The sequence below is a fragment of the Salmo salar genome, chromosome 09 (assembly GCF_965601325.2).
Source record: "Salmo salar chromosome 09, fSalSal1, whole genome shotgun sequence".
Classification (NCBI taxonomy): domain Eukaryota; kingdom Metazoa; phylum Chordata; class Actinopteri; order Salmoniformes; family Salmonidae; genus Salmo; species Salmo salar.
Genome location: NC_138299.1, coordinates 31,060,230 through 31,082,184, shown reverse-complemented (window position 1 = coordinate 31,082,184; position 21,955 = coordinate 31,060,230). Strand labels below are relative to the sequence as shown.

At 43.8% G+C, this 21,955-nt stretch overlaps 1 protein-coding gene across 16 annotated transcripts in view; it reads right to left on the bottom strand.

Annotated features, from left to right (window-relative positions):
- LOC106611173 (ral GTPase-activating protein subunit alpha-1) overlaps positions 1–21,955 on the bottom strand; it is a 128,657-nt gene that overhangs the window by 47,301 nt on the left and 59,401 nt on the right. For 15 of the 16 annotated variants that reach the window (XR_014378742.1, XR_014378741.1, XM_082955717.1 and 12 more), the window contains 9 exons: positions 21,774–21,882; positions 17,716–17,826; positions 17,543–17,611; positions 17,194–17,328; positions 16,353–16,536; positions 14,202–15,183; positions 7,422–7,493; positions 7,171–7,294; positions 5,646–5,801 (listed from right to left, as the gene is read on the bottom strand). Coding sequence is in view for 14 of the 16 variants with exons in the window: in XM_082955717.1 (XP_082811843.1) it covers positions 5,646–5,801; positions 7,171–7,294; positions 7,422–7,493; positions 14,202–15,183; positions 16,353–16,536; positions 17,194–17,328; positions 17,543–17,611; positions 17,716–17,826; positions 21,774–21,882 (1,942 nt within the window). In the remaining 2 variants the exon portion in view is untranslated. Of the gene's footprint in view, positions 1–5,645; positions 5,802–7,170; positions 7,295–7,421; positions 7,494–14,201; positions 15,184–16,352; positions 16,537–17,193; positions 17,329–17,542; positions 17,612–17,715; positions 17,827–21,773; positions 21,883–21,955 lie in introns of those variants that run through there. The other variant, XM_082955721.1, reaches the window with a different exon arrangement.

Sequence of the window (21,955 nt, the reverse complement as noted above, 5' to 3'; positions counted from 1 at the left end):
CGCCCACCGCTCCCGAGTATACTACTCGCCAATGTCCAGTTTCTTGACAACAAGGTAGACGAAATTCGAGCAAGGGTTGCCTTCCAGAGAGACATCAGAGATCGTAACATTCTCTGTTTCACGGAAACATGGATGATATCCCGGGCTTCTCCATGCATCACACCAACGGAGATAAACACCTCTCTGGGAAGAGGAAGGGCGGGGGTGTATGCTTCATGATTAACGATTCACGGTGTAATCATAACAACATACAGGAACTCAAGTCCTTCTGCTCACCCGACCTAGAGTTCCTCACAATCAAATGCTGGCCATATTACCTTCCAAGAGAATTCTCGTCAGTTATCGTCAAAGCTGTGTACATTCCTCCTCAAGCAGACACCAAGCGGGCCCTAAAGGAACTTCACTGGACTCTATGTAAACTGGAAACCATATATCCTGAGGCTGCATTTATTGTAGCTGGGGATTTTAACAAAGCAAATTTGAGAACAAGGCTACCTAAATTCTATCAGCATTTTGATTGCACAGCGCGAGGGTAATACACTCGACCACTGCTACTCTAACTTCCACGATGCATACAAAGCCCTCCCCTGCCCTCCATTCGGCAAATCCGACCACGACACCATCTTGCTCCTACCATCTTATAGGCAGAAACTCAAACAGGATGTACCAATGACAGGTCTGACCAATCGGAATCCACGCTTCAAGATTGTTTTGATCACACGGACTGGGATATGTTCCAGTCAGCCTCAGGGAATAACATCAACCTATACGCTGATTCGGTGAGTGAATTTATAAGGAAGTGCATTGGAGATGTTGTACCCACTGTGACTATTAAAACCTACCCTAACCAGAAACCGTGGATGGATGGCGGCATTCGCGCAAAACTGAAAGCGCAAACCACCACATTTAACCATGGAAAGAGGACTGGCAATATGGCCAAATATTAACAGTGTAGTTATTCCCTCTGCAAGGCAATCAAACCAGTGAAATGCCGGTACAGGGACAAAGTGGAGTCACAATTCAACGGCTCAGACACAGTGTCTACAGCAAATCACGCTACAAAAAGAAAATCAGCCACGCCACGGACACTGACGTCACGCTTCCAGACAAACTAAACACCTGCTTTGCCCGCTTTAAGGATAATAGAGTGCGACCGTCGTGGCCCGCTAACAAGAACTGCGCCCCCCCCTCTCCTTCTCCGTGGCCGACGTGAGTAAAACATTTGAACGTCGCAAGGCTGCTGACCCAGACGGCATCCCTAGCTGCGTCCTCAGAGCATGCTCAGACCAGCTGGCTGGTGTGTTTACAGACATATTCAATCGTTCCCTATCCCAGTCTGCTGTCCCCACATGCTTCAAGATGGCCACCATTGTTCCTGTACCCACGAAGGCATAGATAACTGAACTAAATGACTACCGCCCATAGCACTCACTTCTGTCATAGTCAAGGATCATATCACCTCACCGGCCACCCTAGACCCACTTCAGTTTGCATACCGACTAACAGATCCACAGACGATGCAATCGCCATCACACTGCATAATCCCATCTGGACAAGAGGAATACCTATGTAAGAATGCTGTTCATTGACTACAGCTCAGCATTCAACACCATAGTACCCTTCAAGCTAATCATCAAGCTGGAGGCCCTGGGCCTCAACCCCGCCCTGTGCAATTGGGTCCTGGACTTTGACGGGCCTCCCCCAGGTTGTGAAGGTAGGAAACAACATTTCCACCTCACTGACACTCAACACTGGGGCCCCACAAGGGTGCGTGCTCAGCCCCCTTCTGTACTCCTTGTTCACCCACGACTGCGTGGCCATGCACGCCTACAACTCAATCATCAAGTTTGCAGATGACAACAGTAGTGGGCTTGATTCCCAACAACGACGAGACAGCCTACAGGGAGGAGGTGAGGGCACTTGGAGTGTGGTGTCAGGAAAACAACCTCTTTCTCAAAAAGTCAACAAAACACAGGAGATGATAGTGGACTTCAGGAAACAGCAGAGGGAGCACCCTCCTATCCACATTAAAGGGACAGCAGTGGAGAAAGTGGAAAGTTTTAAGTTCCTCTGCGTACACATCAAGGACAAACTGATATGGTCCACCCACGCAAACGGTGTGGTGAAGAAGGCGCAACAGTGCCTCTTCAACCTCGGGAGACTGAAGAAATTTGACTTGTCACCCAAAACCCTGTCTAACTTTTACAGATGCACAATTGAGAACATCCTGTCAGGCTGTATCACAGCCTGGTACGGCAATTGCACCACCCTCAACTGCAAGGCTCTCCAGAGGGTGGTGCAGTCTGCACAACGCATCACCGGGGGCAAACTACCCGCCATCCAAGACCCCTATAGCACCTGATGTCACAGGAAAGGTGCTTCTACACCTGCATTGCTTGCTGTTTGGGGTTTTAGGCTGGGTTTCTGTACAGCACTTTGTGACATCTGCTGATGTAAAAAGGGCTTTATAAATACTTTTTTGCTTTCAATCAATCAAAGACAACAACCACTCGAGCCACTGCCTGTTCAGACCGCTACCATCCAGAAGGCGAGGTCAGTACAGGTGCATCAAAGCTGGGACCGAGAGACTGAAAAACAGCTTCTATCTCAAGGCCACCAGACTGCTAACCAGCAATCACTAACTCAGAGAGGCTGCTGCCTACATGGAGACCCAATCACTGGCCACTTTAACAAATGGATCACGAGTCCCTTTAAACAATGCCACTTTAAATAAATGTTTACATACCTTACATTACTCATATCATACGTATATACTGTATTTTATACCATCTATTGCACCTTGCCTGTGCCGCTCGGCCGTCGCTCATCCATATATTTATTTGTACATATTCTCATTCACCCCTTTTTGATTTGTGTGTATTAGGTAGTTGTTGAGGAACTGTTAAGATTACTTGTTAGATATTACTGCACTGTCGGAACTAGAATCACAAGCATTTCGCTACACTCACATTAACATCTGCTAACCATGTATATGCGACCAATAAAATGTGATATCTTAGAGGTCATCTGATGGATTGGATGCCTGTTAGTTCACATTATCAGCAGTGTGAGTGAGTAACCACAAGCAAGCTATCAGTGGCGTTTCAACTCTTGTTATTAAACCCCTCAAATCAGACTGCGATAAAAGACACCCCTCCTCTCTCTAACCTCCTCACCCAAGCCACTGCAGAACAAGGGGAAGAAAATTAAAACTCACAGCTAATGATCCGTCTGCTTATTACTGGTCATTAGACACCACAATGTTCCTCTGGTACATTTACATTTTTATCATTTAGCAGGTGCTCTTATTCAGAGCGACTTACAGTTAATGCATTCATCTTAAGATAGCTAGGTGGGTCCATAGAGATCCTGGTTGAGACAACTACATATCACATTACCCTCCTCTACTACACTAATGTTACAACGAAATGACTACTGTGGCCATTGGCCTACTAAGAAACTGTGTGCACAACCATGTGTGCACACACATGCACAACCAGCCACTTCAATATTCCCCTCTTGTCTGTCTGCGTTCATTAATGAGTATATTATTAGTATTAGCAGCACCTTAGCATCCGGTCAAGGCTGTGTGTGTGTGTGTGTGTGTGTGTGTGTGTGTGTGTGTGTGTGTGTGTGTGATCGCCCCTATTGAAGACGTATGCCAGGGGAAGTGAGGGGACAGCTCTAATGATACTTCATTGTTCATTCTGCATCGCCGCGGCGATCTATAGCTACAGGCCCTCTGTATCATCGGCCACCCCGGCCTCACAGCCAAACTCATTACAGCTAATGCCCTCTGTTCCCTAATTACATTTCTGCCTGCTGAAAAATAATACCAAGACAGACGGATATTTGTAGAAGAGGAGAAAAACAAGGGAGAGGTGATGTCTATTTTAGGTTAAGAGTGAGAGAGAAGTAGGGTGAAAGAGAGAGATGCTAGCATGTTCCAAAGGGAAAGAGAGAGAGATGCTAGCATGTTCCAAAGGGAAAGTGAGAGAGATGCTAGCATGTTCCAAAGGGAAAGAGAGAGAGATGCTAGCATGTTCCAAAGGGAAAGTGAGAGAGATGCTAGCATGTTCCAAAGGGAAAGAGAGAGAGATGCTAGCATGTTCCAAAGGGAAAGTGAGAGAGATGCTAGCATGTTCCAAAGGGAAAGTGAGAGAGATGCTAGCATGTTCCAAAGGGAAAGTGAGAGAGATGCTAGCATGTTCCAAAGGGAATGAGAGAGAGATGCTAGCATGTTCCAAAGGGAATGAGAGAGAGATGCTAGCATGTTCCAAAGGGAAAAAGTACAGAGGCAGAATGAGAGATAAAGAAGAGATAGAAGGAGAAAGGGCTTCATGAGAGAGAGGAATAAAGGGAACCATTTAAGGTGAGAATATATTTTCTCCCTCATTGCCACTGTAGCTGGAAGGAGATGGAAGTTCCTCTCGTCTTCTGTAGCAACCCATTGCCCCTGTAGCTGGAGGGAGATTGAAGCTCCTCTCGTCTACATTAGCAAAACATGGCATGTTTCTCTGTGGGGCTCAAGTCCACACAAAAACAGCTCTCTGCAGGTAGAAATGTGACCCATCTGAGAGAGCTCGACATATAATGGTTAAGTAGTGGACTGAACAGAAAGGTCAGTGTGTTTTCGTTCCGCATTGTATGAGTTGGGGGATACAGAGAATCACTACAGAGTGGTGTGAGAGAGAGAGAGAGAGAGAGAAGACATTGGGTCTCTCTCTGCAGGGGAGCAGTGAGAGCATCTAAAAAGGCAACACAGAATAACCCACCCCCTGCTGACTGGATGAAAGGGAGTGAGAGGGACATAGACAGACATGGCTGCGGTCCAAACACTTAAAAGACACACCCTATCCGCTCACCCCTCAAATTAAGTGGACACTTCTGATGACGTATCATGACGTCTGACAAGTATACACTTGCAGGGCAAGGGGCGAGGGAGGAAGGAAGGAATGATTTTTAAATGGACCGCCCTTGGCCAATCGTTCATCCCGCGATGATTGTGTTTTCAGCCTGAGGTAGCTTGTGGGTGCTTTATATGCGCTACAGTCAATTATGAGAATTATGTCTACTAATATTAAACATATCATTCTTAATATACGCCTAATGTATGATAGCTAGCAAATTAATTTGCTAACTAATGTTAGCCTGCCTAGCTGGAACTTCTGGAGGAGAAAAATGTTTGTCTACAATTTCCAAAATATAACCAAACAAAAACATATTTACGAGACGTGTTTGTGCCATCATGTGCATTAGTAGCACAATTTCTAACTTATTTGTTACTTACACTTGTATGACTTCTCCATTGATGCTGTTTTTAAGTTTTTGCGGACTTTTCTTAACGGATGTACAATCGTCGCAAATTGAATTTTGGGGAGTTTCAGGCCCCGGAGTGAAACGAGGGCTGAGGGCCTTATGTTGCAAACTTCCCTTGCTTGGCTAATCTTTGGACCACCCTCCAAGATGATGAAGGGATTCCCCCAATGGCATAAGGCGAGGGTAAGTGGACGAGGGTGAGTCTTAAGTGTTTGGACCGCAGCCCTAGTGTGTGTATCTCAATAAAAGTTCATAACAGGGTTGCAGTCAGACATGATCTTTTTCACATAGACACCAACTACCATTCATAGAACACCATAACAGACCTTTTTGGTGAGTGAGTCGTCTGAGTCGGGGGGCATCCGCGTGGAGACGTGGAACATGACCTCAACGGTGGAGGTAGCGAAGTAAGGCGTGGTGAGACCAGTACTCTTGTTCCTCTGAAGACCTCCCATAAAGCCACAGTGACTGGTCAAGTTCACCTGGAATACAGATCATCAAACTTCCATAAGATACACTAAAGCAAGAAGTGGGCCATCAAAGTATTTTCAGTGTTCTAAGTCAGGCACAGAAAAATATAACTCAATAGTAATATAACTCGACAATATAACTCGACAAAACGAATTAATATTGAAAAAAAAAATAAAACAGGTAACCACGTTAAGAACACCTGTTCTTTCCATGACAGACTGACCAGGTGAATCCAGGTGAAAGCTATGATCCCTTATTGATGTCACCTGTTAAATCCACTTCAAATCAGTGTAGATGAAGGGGAGGAGGCAGGTGAAAGAAGGATTTTATGCCTTGAGACAATTGAGAAATGGATTGTGTACATGTGCCATTCAGAGGGTGAATGGGCAAGATAAAATATTTAAGTGCCTTTGAACAGGTATTACAGTGGTTGCTCAACTAAAAGTTTTGAGATTATGCTGCGGGACTTAGAAGTAATTTGTGGTTTAGTACGGTACCCTGCGTCACTGCTTCATTGCTCCAGAACAGCACTGATTATGCTTACTGGAAAATACTCTTTCAAAATGAATGGAAGAGGCAAGTGGAAGGGGGAAAAGACAGCGCTGCTCTGAGACAAGCATGGGGACTGGTCTTGATAAATCAATGAGATTTCTATTTTCACTGAATCTCCGTTTGGGTATTGGTTAGACTACAATAAGGGTGTGGAAATGTTATGCTCTTAGTACTGTAGCCTACTCCCGACTGGTCACGTTGTACAGCTCCATATTTTCCTAACGGAAACACTGAGGGTTTCTTTTTTCTTGGAATAGAAACATCATAATATTAATCAAATTAATTAAGCAAAATTTCTTAAAATCAATCCCATTTACTATGTTCTTACAAAAAAAGGTTTTAAATTCTCTAGTACAGCCAATATTGAAGACTGTCAAATGCTTCTCAAAGATGTTAGTGCTAGTTTGACCACCAGAGGACTAGCATTAATGGCTGACAATTAAATAACGTGCCATAGAATTCTGCGGCAGCCCGCAAGGTGGACTCCAGTATGATGCAACTTTTACAAGAAAAAACACTGTAGGTGCCAGGTGCACCGGTTCATGTCAAGAACTGCAAAACTGCTGGGTTTTTCACACTCAACAGTTTCCTGTATCAAGAATGGTCCACCACCCAAAAGGACATCCAGCTAACTTGACACAACTGTGGGAGGCATTGGAGTCAACATGGGCCAGTGTCCCTGTGAAATGCTATCGACACCTTGTAGAGTCCATGACCCAACGAATTGAGGGGGGTGCAACTCAATATTAGGAAGGTGTTCCTAATGTTTTGTGCACTCAGTGTACAGAGATGCTGAAAGGTTGTAATGGAGAGAGGGGTCTGTCTTACCTCCCAGCCCAGCCCAGAGACAAAGTCCTCGTAGGCCTGACTCCCCCTGGTATTACACAGGATAGAGTGCTTGTCCTCCTGCCCCTCCGCCACGTAAAACACGGCTATTTTGTGCGTCTCTCGACTACAGGAAAAGATGGCGAATGAGAGAAAAGATAAGGAACAAGAAAAAATATATAACAAACATAAGGAAACATTTTCGTTGTTCCCTAAAAGTAAAACAGTATGAGGAAGAAGAACCACTAACATACCACTGCCTGGAGTCGAGGTTCTTAAGCTCTCTAAGCAGCTTCTCGTTCTTCTTCAGGAGATGGAAGTTGCTCCTATAACAGAGAACAACAAGTGTATAAGCCATTGGCATAAAGAATTGTGACATAGATTCTACATAGCCTACAGATTCTATTTACAACGCAGTGATGTCTTGGAAAATATTCTAAAGTATTCGGAAGCTTGACAGCAACAAGACACTGAGAATAGACAAAAAAGTATACATTTTATTCTATTCACAACAACATTAGCCAAGCCTGTCCTCACTCCCTACAGGCAGACAGTGATCAGGTGATTAGGTCTATACTGCACAGATATTCACTAAGTAGCCCTCAGACTTCTCCCTCTGCCTGCCGCAGACTACCTCTCCATCATTAGCAGGCCCACATGTCTAATTGGCCTCCTCTTTGTTTTTGTCACAGCATTTCCTGGAACATCAGACCAATCGAGTCAAACCACAGCTAAATAAGTGTTGGCAGGAATTCTGGGAAATAAATACAAAATCCTTATCACAGTATTTAGCTAAAAACACGAATACACTGCAACTTTATAGCAAGCGATGGACAGACAGCTCGAGATCCTGAGAAATCAATACGCTTAGATCTTAGTTACCACCCCGGTGTAACAACACGCGAGATCTGGAGCTTTAAAACGTTGCCTTATTTCCCCCAATCTGGAGTTTGAACATTAGCTGATTAGGCCTGGTGAAGTTCGAACAGAAGGGGGGAACAATGACGGCTCATGTAAAAAGGCACGACTACTTTTTAAAAAATGACTTTGTTTCGTGGTCTTTTTCCTCCTCCCTCTCACCATTTGAGTACGGGCCTATTTATTAGCTTGTTACAATGTAAGGGTCTTAATTATTTCCATTGAAAGTGAGCCATTTCAAAGGCGGCAATCAGGAACCGCACACTCGTTCGCCCACGCACCGCGGTATGAATGCCAGAAGAGAGAAATAAAGAGAAAAAGAAAACGCGAGCAAGACAATGGCTCATTAAAGGCTATCTCCTCCTGACTCCTTTCTGCTCCCTCAGTAATTGAGGAAAAATGTACTTACTACGACTGTGATGTGGTTGTGTCACCGAGCTATCTTAAGATGAAATCACAAATGGTTAGTCGCTCTGTATAAAACCATCTGCTAAATTGCTAAAATGTCAAATGCAGTCGATCCAGGGTTTCGCAGGAATACATTTTTATAACATTTGGCCACAAAAATATTTGATTTTGCTGTGGCAACTGACATTTTGCATGGCAATATGAGATGATTTTGTAAAATCTGTCGCAAAAAAAGGCGCTGAAGAGCTTGACTGAACCATAATATAATGTGCAGTGATTGGTTGAAAAGCAAGCCCTCGCTTTGTGCTGATGGGTCAGTTTTACGCAACAATATCGCTATGATTTGATAGTTTTATGTGGAAATATTGTGGTGACTGGTCAAATTTTCATGCCCTGCGATCGCAGATTTACGGAATCCTGTAGGGACTGAAAATGTAAAATGTTTGGTATATTTTACATTTTCAGTCCCTCCAGGATTCCGTAATTCTGCAATCGCTACAGTTGCAGGGCTCTGAAAAGTCTCTCTGTGTTTGTGTGTCCTTTTATTCTCTCTTTGCATGATGTGAGTAGGCTAATATACTGAACACAAATATAAAATGCAACATGCAACAATTTCTAAGATTTTACTGAGATACAGTTCATATAAGAAAATCAGTCAACTGAAAAATGTATTAGACCCTAATCTATGGATTTCACATGACTGGGAATACAGATATGCATATGTTGGTCACAGATACCTTTAAAAAAAAGTATATCTGGTGTGACCACCAACTGCCTCATGCAGCGCAACACTTCTCATTCGCATAGGGCTGATCAGTCTTGACTGTGGCCTGTAGAATGTTGTCCCACTCCTCTTCAATGGCGGTGCAAAGTTTGTGGATATTGGTAGGAACTGGAACATGCTCTGTCATACACGTCGATCCAGAGCATCCCAAACATGCGACATGTTTGGAGAGTATGCAGGCCATGGAAGAACATTTTCAGCTTCCAGGAATTGTGTACACATCCTTGTGCATTATCACGCTGAAACATGAGGTGATGGCGGTAGATGATTGGCAACACAATGGGCCTCAGGATCTCGTCACGGTATCTCTGTGCAATCAAATTGCCATTGATAAAATGCAATTGTGTTCGATGTCCGTAGCTTATGCCTGCCCATACCATAACCCCACTACCACCATGGGGCACTCTGTTGACATCAGCAAACTGCTCGCCCACATGACGCCATACACGAGGTCTGAGCTGAGGTTGAGGCCGGTTGGACATACTACCAAATTCTCTAAAGTGACATTGGAGGCGGCTTATGGTAGAGAAATTAACATTAAATTCATGCCAATTGCACGCTTCCTCAAAACTTGAGACATCTGTGTCATTGTGTTGTGTGACAAAACTGCACATTTTAGAGTGGCCTTATTGTTCCCAGCACAAGGTGTACCTGTATAATGATTATGCTGTCAGGTGGATGGATTATCTTGGCAAAGGAGAAATGCTCACTAACAGGGATGTAAACAATTTTGTGCACAAAATGTGAGAGTTAAGCTTTTTGTGCTTATGTAAAATTTCCTGGATCTTTTATTTCAGCTCATGAAACATGGGTCCAACACTTTTTTTTGTTCAGTATAAATTAATGTTCTAGTCCCTCTCCCTCTATTCTACTGATAAGATGACCTCTCATATACATAAATCTGTTAAAGTTATATTTTGTGAAAGAGTAATGAATGGGAGAAATTAATGAAAGGGGCTATTTTTATGTCAATCATTGCTCTTGGATAGATGGATGTGATCGCTGATAAACACAGCCATTAGGGCTCAATGTGACGCGCCATTTCCATTTAGCCCAATTAGTTCTCATCATTAAAGATCCAGCCTCCATCTCTAGTAATACAATAGATAATACTTCAAAGACATCAATGAAAAAAGCCATCAGAAATAGCTGCTTCAGGAAATGGATCTATGTAAAGTAATATACGTAAAGTGTGGTGATAATGAGGTGGATGAGATGACCATATGAGTAAGTGAGCGAGAGAGAAAGAAATAGAGAGAGAAAGAGATGCGGACGGGCTAGCTACTCTAATCTGATTATAATAAATCTCAGTGACGGGTTGAGAGACAAACAAGGCTGGCGGTAACAGTGACACATGGTGCATTTTTTCCACCCCCATCTGAATATAGCACAGCACCTAGAACAAGTTGAAGTTCCATCATCACTTACCCATTTTCTACAAGAGTCTACTGGATCTCTCCAAATGTGCCAGTTCTGTAAACAATAGGCTACCTGCAGAATAAAGCTATTTTGCCATAACAACTTTGAATCAACTGTAGACTATGATGTTGGTCATGTTCAGTAGGGCACACCGTAATAAAGCATATCCAAACTGAAAAAGGGCTTTTCAAATTGAACAATTTTGGGTAATACAGTGCCTTCAGAAAATATTCAAACCACTCTACTTTTTCCACATTTTGTTGTGTTACAGCCTGAATTTAAAATGAATTCAATTGAGATTTTGTGTCACTGGCCTACACACAATACCCCATAATGTCAAAGTAGAATTATGTTTTTGCTCACTGTGTGCAATAATAGTGTTTATCATGAATTTTTAGATCCCTAACTCATCTCTGTACCCTGCCCATACAATTATCTGTAAGGTCCCTCAGTCGAGCAGTGAATTTCAAACACAGATTCAACCACAAAGACCAGGTTTTCCAATGCCTCGCAAAAAGGGGTACATATTGGTAGATGGATAACATTCTTAAAAAGCAGACATTGAATATCACTTTGAGCAGAGTGAAGTTATTAATTACACTTTGGATGGTGTATAAATACACACAGTAACTACAAAGATACAGTGCATTCGGAAAGTATTCAGACCCCTTGCCTTTTTCCACAGTTACAGCCTTATTCTAAAATTGATCAAATGTTTTTTTTCCCCCCTCATCAATCTACAGACAATACCACGTAATGACAAAGCATTATATATAAAAAAAAAATATTCAGAGCCTTTACTCAGTACTTTGTTGAAGCACCTTAAGCAGCGATTACAGCCTAGAGTCTTCTTGGGTATGACGCTACAAGCTTGGCACACCTGTATTTGGGGAGTTTCTCCCATTCTTCTTTGCAGATCCTCTCAAGCTCTGCCAGGTTGGATGGGGAGCGTCGCTGCACAGCCATTTTCAGGTCTCTCGAAAGATGTCCGGGCTCTGGCTGGGCCACTGAAGGACATTCAGAGATTTGTCTCGAAGCCACTCCTGCATTGTTTTGGCTATGTGCTAAGGGTCGTTGTCTTGTTGGAAGGTGAACCTTCGCCCCAGTCTGAGGTCCAAAGCGCTCTGGAGCAGGTTTTCATCAAGGATCTCTCTGTACTTTGCTCCATTCATCTTCCCTTGAGCCTGACTAATCTCCCTGTCCCTGCCGCTGAAAAACGTCCCAACAGTATGATGCTGCCAACACCATGCTTCACCGTAGGGATGGTGCCAGGTTTCCTCCAGACATGACTCCCTAGACGTGGCTCTTAAGACATCTTGGTCACCTCCCTGAGCAATCTCCCCTGATTGCTCCGTTTGGCCGGGCGGCCAGCTCTAAGAAGAGTCTTGGTGGTTCCAAACTTCTTCCATTTAAGAATGATGGAGGCCACTGTGTTCTTGGGAAACTTCAATGTTGCAGACATTTTTTGGTACCCTTCCCCAGATCTGTGCCTCCACACAATCCAGTCTCAGAGCTCTACGGTCAATTCCTTTGACCTCATGGCTTAGTTTTTGCTCTGACATGCACTGTCAACTGTGGGACCTTATATAGACAGGTGTGTGCCTTTTCAAATCATGTCCAATCAATTGAATACATTTTTTATATCTGAGAATTAACCAATGGTATCAGCCTACACCTGGCCATGATTACAAACACCTGTGTGTGTCCTCTGACATGATATAAACTAGTAACCACGCAGTGTCATTATACCCTGATGAAGAGAGCTTGTCTGTCGAAACGTTGGTTATTAGGTTATTAAATTATTGCATCGGATCTCCTAGAGTGTGCGGCTCTCCTTAATTTTTCAAGTGTTCTACTCCACTAGCCAGCACCTTGCCTAAATAGGTGTGCGTTTCTTTCGCCTCTAGATCAATCCATTTAATTTACCACAGGTGGACTCCAATAAAGTTGTAGAAACATCAAGGATGATCAATAGAAACAGGATGCCCCTGAGCTCAATATCGAGTCTCATAGCTGAATACTTTTGTAAATAATGTATTTCTGTTTTTTATTTAAAATATTTTTGCAAAGATTTCTAAAAACCTGTTTTCGCATAGTCATAATGGGGTATTGTGTGTATAGATTTTTATTTATTTAATTCATTTTAGAATAAGGCTGTAACGTATCAAAATGTGGAAAAAGGGAAGAGGTCTGAATACTTTCCGAATGCACTGTATACAGGCGTCCTTCCTAACTCAGTTGCCGGAGAGGAAGGAAACCGCTCAGGAATTTCACCATGAGGCAATTGTAACTTTAAAACAGTTACAGAGTTTAATGGCTGTGATAGGAAAAAACTGAGGATGGATCACCATTGTAGTTACTCCACAATACTAACCTAAATGACAGAGTGAAAAGAAGGAAGCCTGTACAGAATATATATATTCCAAAACATGCATCCTGTTTGCATTAAGGCACTAAGGTAAAACTGCTAAAAAAAAAATCCTGAATACTAAGCTTTATGTTCTGGGCAAATCTAATAAAACACATCACTGAGTACCACTCTTCATATTTTCAAGCATTGTGGTGGCTGCATCATGTTATGGGTATGCTCGTCATCGATAAGGACCAAGGAGTCTTTTAAGGATAAAAATAAACAGAATAGAGCTAAGCACAGGCAAAATCTTAGGAAGAATACCTGGTTCAGTCTGCTTTCCAACAGGGGCGGCAGATAGCCTAGTGGTTAGAGCGTTGGACTAGTAACCGGAAGTTTGCAAGATTGAATCCCCGAGCTGACAAGGTAAAAATCTGTTGTTCTGCCCATGAACAAGGCAGTTAACCCACTGTTCTTAGGCCGTCATTGAAAATAAGAAGTTGTTCTTAACTGACTTGCCTAGTTAAATAAAGGTAAAAAAAAAAAAAAAAAAAAACACCGGGACAGAATCACCTTCCAGCAGAACAATAACCTAAAATGCAAGGCCAAATATACACTGGAGTTGCTTACCAAGATTAGATTCAATGTTCCTGAGTGGCATAGTTATAGTATTGAATTAAAAATCGTCTTGAAAATATATGGCAATGATCGACAACCAACTTGACAGAACTTGAAGAATTCTGAAAAAAATTGGCAAATGTTGCACAATCCAGGGGTGGAAAGCTCTTAGACTTACCCAGAAAGACTCACAGCTGTAATCGCTGCAAAAGTTGATTCTGACTTGTATTGACTCAGTGGTGTGAATACTTACAGTATGAAAATGAGATATTTCTGTATTTCATTTTCAATAAATTTGCAAACATTTCTAAAAACATGTTTTCACTAAGGCATTATGAGGTATTATGTTTAGATGGGTGAGAATAACATTTATTTAATCAATTTTGAAGTCAGGCTGTAACGCAACAAAATATGGTATAAGTCAAGAGGTATGAATACTTTCTGAAGGCACTGTACCTCCCAGTTTCAAAAGGTTTTCTCCTGTTGTGTGCCCCACTGAACAGGACCCTGGTTTGTGGTGTGGTGTGTCTCTCTCACCTCTTCTCCCAGGAGTTCATGCCCAGGATGTTGAGTAGCAGCCTGCAGTAGTAGAAGGCTGACTGGGGCCTCTGAGGCCCTGGCTCCCCTTGCTCCACGGCCCTCATGTTCAGCCCATTCCCCCTGTGCACCGCAAAGTCCCTCTCCTCTGCACACTGCTTCAGGATGGCGTTGATCACGTCGTTCTCCTGCTTCTCCGACACGCAGACAGGGGGTGGGGCGGGGATGTTAAGGGGGCCTCCGGCGCGCTGAAGGCACTCGGGGCTGGAGTAACCCAGGTACTGCAGCATCTCATCTAGAACGTCTTCTTCTCGCAGGGAGTTCCAGGACGGGACCGCCTCGCGACACACACGCTTAGCCTGCGGGGCCATGAGCTCCAACACACCTTTCACTTCCTCCTCTCCTTCCTCCTCCACAGCCTCCCCCTGCTCCTCCTCTCCCAGCACCACCACCTCCTCTTCCTCCAGTGCTGCCCCCTCTTCCCTCTCCTCTTCTTCCTTCTCTATAGGGTCTCCAACCCAGTTCTTCTCCTTCTCCCCCTTTGTAGTCATTCTCTCTGTTGGTGTGTTACTGTAGAGGTGCAGGGGCTGATTGGGAACACCACAGTGAGGTGGCCCGTACAGCACAGCCGAATCCCACGAGTGTTTTCCGGAGATGTCTCGGACGATAACCCTCACACAGGCACTGGTGGTGGTGAGGCCTGCAGACATTCCTCCACCAGGCACACCATCCTCAGCACGGACCTGCAGACAGGATAGGAGGGTGGTGCCATTCAGGACAAAGAACTGTAGGTTGGGCCCGTCGAAGAGCTCTGGGGCCAGGTCAGGGCTGTCGCTGTAGGGGTTGTCCATGTTCTCACACACCTGGCTGGTCAGGGTAGCAGGGCCTCCAGACATGGGGTAGTGCCCAAGGTGGTTGACCAGGTGGGTGATGACTGTCCTGGCCGCGATGGAGATCAGACCGTGCTGGATACGGCTCCGCACTACAGGGGGAGAGGAAGAGAGAAATAATAAGGAGATAAAGAGATGAAGAGCTCTAAAACAAGAACAGGGGGATATAATGGAAACTGTTTAATGTTGACATTGCATCATTTCTCAAGACCACTTGCAGCATTTCTCAAGACCAGTCCAATAAACAGGAGAAAAGATAGAAAAAGCCAGCCAGCCAGCCAGTCAGTCAGTAGATAACATATGTATCAGCTCAACCCAGTGGGACCAGGTATTTCAAGTGTTACCCTCCAACAGAGGATAAAGGGATGAGGGAATCAAGCCAATCAAAAGTAAAATGCTAGACACCAGCTACAACAACGCCAGACACCAGCTACAACAACGCCAGACACCAGCTACAACAACGCCAGACACCAGCTACAACAACGCCAGACACCAGCTACAACAACGCCAGACACCAGCTACAACAACGCCAGACACCAGCTACAACAACGCCAGACACCAGCTACAACAACGCCAGACACCAGCTACAACAACGCCAGACACCAGATACAATGCTAGATACCTCAATGGTTCCAATAGAGAATATTTTTACATTTCTGGGTGGCACCATGCAGAGTACAATCTGATGCCATGACACTCAGTGTTCTACCAACCGTTTCTTTCCAATAAGCATAATTACAGCCCCACAGAGCTACATAAACCCTGAGTGAGCCATTACAGGGAAAAGGAATGTGACTATCGACAGGACAGGAGGACAAGTTTCTCTCTCTCGCTCTCTCTCTCTTCAATAAAATCTAGGGGGGCCTTTAAGGCACAGATCTTTCTTGCAAAAGTATTTTTTATCTCAATGAGACAAACCTATATAAATAAAGGTTAAATCTCTCCCTCCCTCCATCTTTCCTCCGATACCCCAAAAGAAAAGGAATGAAATGAACAAATAAATTGATAGATCGAGGACCGGAGGGAAAAGGGGAGTTAGTTGCTAAGGAAGGAAGCATGCCTCACAAAGTGCTCCAATGATTAGTCATTATCCCCTGCTGGGAAAAGCTGCAGGTGTCCCCTGCTGCTCTGAATCTAACACAGGACACATAGGAGCCTAGCTGCATTCACATCACACCCAGTCCATAGGAGAAGGAATCAGAGTAGGGGAGAGGTAGAGATTAAGACAGAGGAAGAGAAGAAGAGGGCATTACGTTCTTACCCTCAGTGACAGGCTGTAGTTTGGAGGAGCGTTCTGAGTCAGGGGAATGGAGGGGCTCTGGTTCCTTCAGACTCTCCAGTAGCAGGAAGGGGTCGTAGTCTGGACTGGTCAGGTCTGACAAGTTCATAGGAAAATACCTAGGGCTGTTGAAGTTCTGGGCCCCATACACACAGCCATGCAGCACCTGGGGGGGAGAAGAGGGAGAGTGGGAAAGAAGAGTAAGACCCAAGAAAACAATCAATGAACACTACTGCACTATTTCATATGACTGTAGTTTTCTATAGAGAGAAATGAGAGAGAGAGTGCGAAAGAATGAGAGACAGAAACAGAGAGACCGAGAGAGAAAGGAGAGAGAAAAGAGAAAGAGAGAAAGAAACTTGAGAGGTGGAATCCTTATCGGAAATAAGTAATTAAATGATCTGCTGATCCCGTCACAGTGTGTTTCCGTGAAGAGAGAGAGAAAGGGCGGTAATGGGAAAAGAGGGTGCTGTGATTGAGTGCTGACAACTGAGGGAGTGAGTGAGTGAGTCTGGGTGTGCTCAGTGCCAGCTGTAGCATGCATTAGGAAGGAGGCCCCCCAGTCTGTATTAAAGGTGTAACGTAGAAGTCCTGAACTCCATTAGGAAATGAAAGAACACTAAACACAAAAGAAGTGCTACTCCATGGGTCAGGTTCCACACTCCACTGTATGCTTTGGTCAATGCTAAGCAAAGTAAAGACGGATATGTCGGCATCAAACACTGTCTTGAAGTATATCAACTCAAAAAGCTACTACATAAAGTTACTATTCACAAAGCTACTACTACTACAAAAGTATGGGCAAGGGTTCTACTGGGCATACCTTGTAGATACAGCTGAGGACAGACTTGTCTGGCTTCTCCTTGTCAGGGCTGAGGGTTTGGACAGGCTGCAGCAGAGTCTTAGGAGGCAGAGCCATCACCCAGTCCAGCAGGCACAACAGCAGAGACACCACCAACTAGGGACAGGAAAGCAAAAACACAGTTTGATTTCATAAATAAAAGCAGAGAACAAAATACTGTATTATGATGAGGAATAATTTCTTCATTGAGCTTCTGCAAGAAACATGTCAGGCCGGTATACTGTAAATAGAAAAGCAACAGTTGTGATCTTGTATTATTACCAGCTCTCCATGTGACTAGGAGAGTTGTGTATGAGGAGAAGTGACATACCCTCTTGTCCAGTTCATGAGGCGAGGATTCTGTAGTGGGAAGCAGGTGAGTGATGGTCGCTATGAGGATCTGAAACAAGAGTTAACATGTTACTGTCATTCAAAAAGGATACTCTTCAAAAGCTCCAAGAATAGTTTACATACTTCATTATTAAAATGGACATGCCAATTTACCTCAACTATTTTCTTTGGAGTGTCGAGTGGGAATTTCTGAAGGTCATCGACATAGTTTATGAGCAAGTGCAGAATGTCGGAGGCCACCAGCGCGACAGTTTTATTTGGAAACTGAAAAACAAAAAGAGACACAAACACGCACGCAATTGAGAAAAGTGTAAGGGGCTCAGGGAGACGACCCACCTCCTCCTCCTCTCACTGTGACCCTGCCTCAGGAAGAGTGCAGAGTGCTTTTCCAGAGCAGCAGGCCAGGGCCAAGGCGCACACAAAACAATTGTCCGGATCACCAGCCATCCCATTTGATTGATAACAATATGGAGAGGAGTTAGAGAAGGGAGGGAGGGAGGGGGGGGTCAGTTGGCGAGCACCCTTACTTCAGAAGACTGAAAAATAACAATTCCTTGAGGTGGGTGTTGTACGTATTCTTCATGGGATTAGCCTTCGCCTTCTGTCTGAGCAGAGTGGAGAGCACACAGAAGCCAAAATGTTGACAGTCAGGCCAGATTTAGCTGGGTTGGAGTTGTGTGTGGTGGGCCAGACCAAACCAGCCGGTACTGTCTGTAAGCTTCTTCTGGCTACTCAGTGCAGAACATCTTTCTCCCACTCCAGGCAGACTGGCACTGCTGTAACTGTGCCAGTCAACAACACACAGACCAGGGCAGGCCACAGGGAGATACTGCTTCTGCTAACCAGGGACTGCTACAGTACAATTCCCAAGTCAAGGGATGAAGGCAAGCCAACACATTTCAAAATTCTAATCGCTGTGCATGGCAGATGACTCCAACAGCATCAATAACACTAGGGTTGTGGGTTCAATTCCCATAGGGATCACATATACACTACTGTTCAAAAGTTGGGGTCACTTAGGAATGTCCTTGTTTTTGAAAGAAAAGCACATTTTTTAAATAACAAATTGATCAGAAATACAGTGTAGACATTGTTAATGTTGTAAATGACTATTGTAGCTGGAAACGGCTGATTTTAAATGGAATATCTATATAGGTGTACAGAGGCCCATTATCAACAACCATCACTCCTGTGTTCCAATGGCACATTGTGTTAGCTAATCCAAGTTTATCATTTTAAAAGACTAATTGATCATTAGAAAACCCTTTTGCAATTATGTTAACACAGCTGAAAACTGTTGTTCTCATTAAAGAAGCAATAAAACTGGCCTTCTTTAGACTAGTTGAGTATCTGGGGCATCAGCATTTGTGGGTTCGATTACAGGCTCAAAATGTCTAGAAACAAAGAACTTTCTTCTGAAACTTGTCAGTCTATTCTTGTTCTGAGAAATGAAGGCTATTCCATGCGAGAAACTGCCAAGAAACTGAAGATCTCGTACAAAGCTGTGTACTACTCTTTTCACAGAACAGCGCAATCTGTCTCAAACCAGAATAGAAAGAGGAGTGGGAGGCCCCGGTGCACAACTGAGCAAGAGGACAAGTACATTAAAGTGTCTAGTTTGAGAAACAGACGTCTCACAAGTCCTCAACTGACAGATTCATGAAATAGTACCCACAAAACACCAGTCTCAACGTCAACAGTGACGAGGCGACTCTGGGATGCTGGCCTTTTTTTTTGCAAAAAAAAGCCATATCTCAGACTGGATAATAAAAATAAAAGATTAAGATGGGCACAAGAACACAGACACTGGACAGAGGAACTCTGCCTGAAAGGCCAGCATCCCGGAGTATCCTCTTCACTGTTGACATTGAGACTGGTATTTCATGAAGCTGCCAATTTTTTAAATCCATCAGATATTGACTAAATTATAGCACAGAAAACATTTTACTGGCACAGAAAACTTTGATGGGAATTCAGGTATTCAATTTATTTAAAAATGTCATTTTTCTTAGAATGCAGTCATATATACATTTTGTAATATTATCAGGTATTTTGTAAAAACAATATGTTAAAATAAAGAAATTATATGTGCACTTATCTATACAGTGGGGGAAAAAAGTATTTGATCCCCTGCTGATTTTGTACGTTTGCCCACTGACAAAGAAAGGATCAGTCTATAATTTTAATGGTAGGTTTATTTGAACAGTGAGAGACAAAATAACAACAAAAATATCCAGAAAAAACGCATGCCAGAAATGTTATAAATTGATTAGCATTTTAATGAGGGAAATGAGTATTTGACCCCCTCTCAATCAGAAAGATTTCTGGCTCCCAGGTGTCTTTTATACAGGTAACGAGCTGAGATTAGGAGCACACTCTTAAAGGGAGTGCTCCTAACCGCAGCTTGTTACCTGTAAAAAAGACACCTGTCCACAGAAGCAATCAATCAATCAGATTCCAAACTCTCCACCATGGCCAAGACCAAAGAGCTCTCCAAGGATGTCAGGGACAAGATTGTAGACCTATACAAGGCTGGAATGGGCTACAAGACCATCGCCAAGCAGCTTGGTGAGAAGGTGACAACATTTGGTGTGATTATTCGCAAATGGAAGAAACACAAAAGAACTGTCAATATCCCTCGGCCTTGGGGCTCCATGCAAGATCTCACCTCGTGGAGTTGCAATGATCATGAGAACGGTGAGGAATCAGCCCAGAACTACACGGGAGGATCTTGTCAATGATCTCAAGGCAGCTGGGACCATAGTCACCAAGAAAACAATTGGTAACACACTACGCCGTGAAGGACTGAAATCCTGCAGCGCCCGCAAGGTCCCCCTGCTCAAGAATACATATACATGCCCGTCTGAAGTCTGCCAATGAACATCTGAATGACTCAGAGGACAACTGGTGAAAGTGTTGTGGTCAGATGAGACCAAAATGGAGCTCTTTGACATCAACTCAACTCGCCGTGTTTGGAGGTGGAGGAATGCTGCCTATGACCCCAAGAACACCATCTCCACCGTCAAACATGGAGGTGGAAACATTATGCTTTGGGTGTGTTTTTCTGCTAAGGGGACAGGACAACTTCATCGCATCAAAGGGACGATGGACAGGGCCATGTACAGTCAAATCTTGGGTGAGAACCCCCTTCCCTCAGCCAGGGCATTGAAAATGGGTCGTGGATGGGTATTCCAGCATGACAATGACCCAAAACACATGGCCAAGGCAACAAAGGAGTGGCTCAAGAAGAAGCCCATTAAGGTCCTGGAGTGGCCTAGCCAGTCTCCAGACCTTAATCCCATAGAAAATCTGTGGAGGGAGCTGAAGGTTCGAGTTGCCAAACGTCAGCCTTGAAACCTTAATGACTTGGAGAAGATCTGCAAAGAGGAGTAGGACAAAATCCCTCCTGAGATGTGTGCAAACCTGGTGGCCAACTACAAGAAACGTCTGACCTCTGTGATTGCCAACAAGGGTTTTGCCACCAAGTACTAAGTCATGTTTTGCAGAGGGGTCAAATACTTATTTCCCTCATTAAAATGTAAATCATTTTATAACATTTTTGACATGCGTTTTTCTGGATTTTTTTGTTGTTATTCTCTCTCACTGTTCAAATAAACCTACTATTAAAATTATAGACTGATCATTTCTTTGTAAGTGGGCAAACGTACAAAATCAGCAGGGGATCAAATACTTTTTTCCCCCACTGTACATACTAATCAGACATAATATCACTCTTAATCAGTGTTCATTTTCAGAAGGTGATTTCATTTCTGCGTATCTCATTTGTAAACATATCCATCTTAATAAATTATAACTTTTTTATATTACCCAAAAAATGAACACCCATCAAAATAAAGTTATCTTTCTTCTCTTTCTTGTGATGCAAGTGTCAAGGCGATGTGTTATATCCTAGATGAAGCTTTAGCGACGTTATAGACGCCCAATTCAGCCATTACTGGAGTGCTTGACAGGTCATTACAAAAATGGTTGTAACGTTAACAGGAAAAAATTACAGGCACAATTAAAGAGTCGCAGGAGTAAAATGAACGCAATCAATCCAGTACGCTTTAAGTGGCTAGTGGATTTTTCAGCTCAAACATAGGAAGTAGATGGCTGAAAATGACAGCTCCTCATGTGAGGCATGGGCATTGTTAACAATATATTCCATTTAGCAGAAGTGGCATATTACTATATCATATAGAGCTGGTTACCTTTAGAGTGACACAGATGACGTTGAGGGCTTCTTTGATCTGAGGGTGCTGGGTGCCGTGGACCAACTCCTCACACAGCCAGATACCCAGACTGCACAGGGCCACACACCTGACGGGGCCAAACACAACATAACACAACTCCCGTTCATTTTCCATTGGGCTGTTTTTTATTTAACGGACCC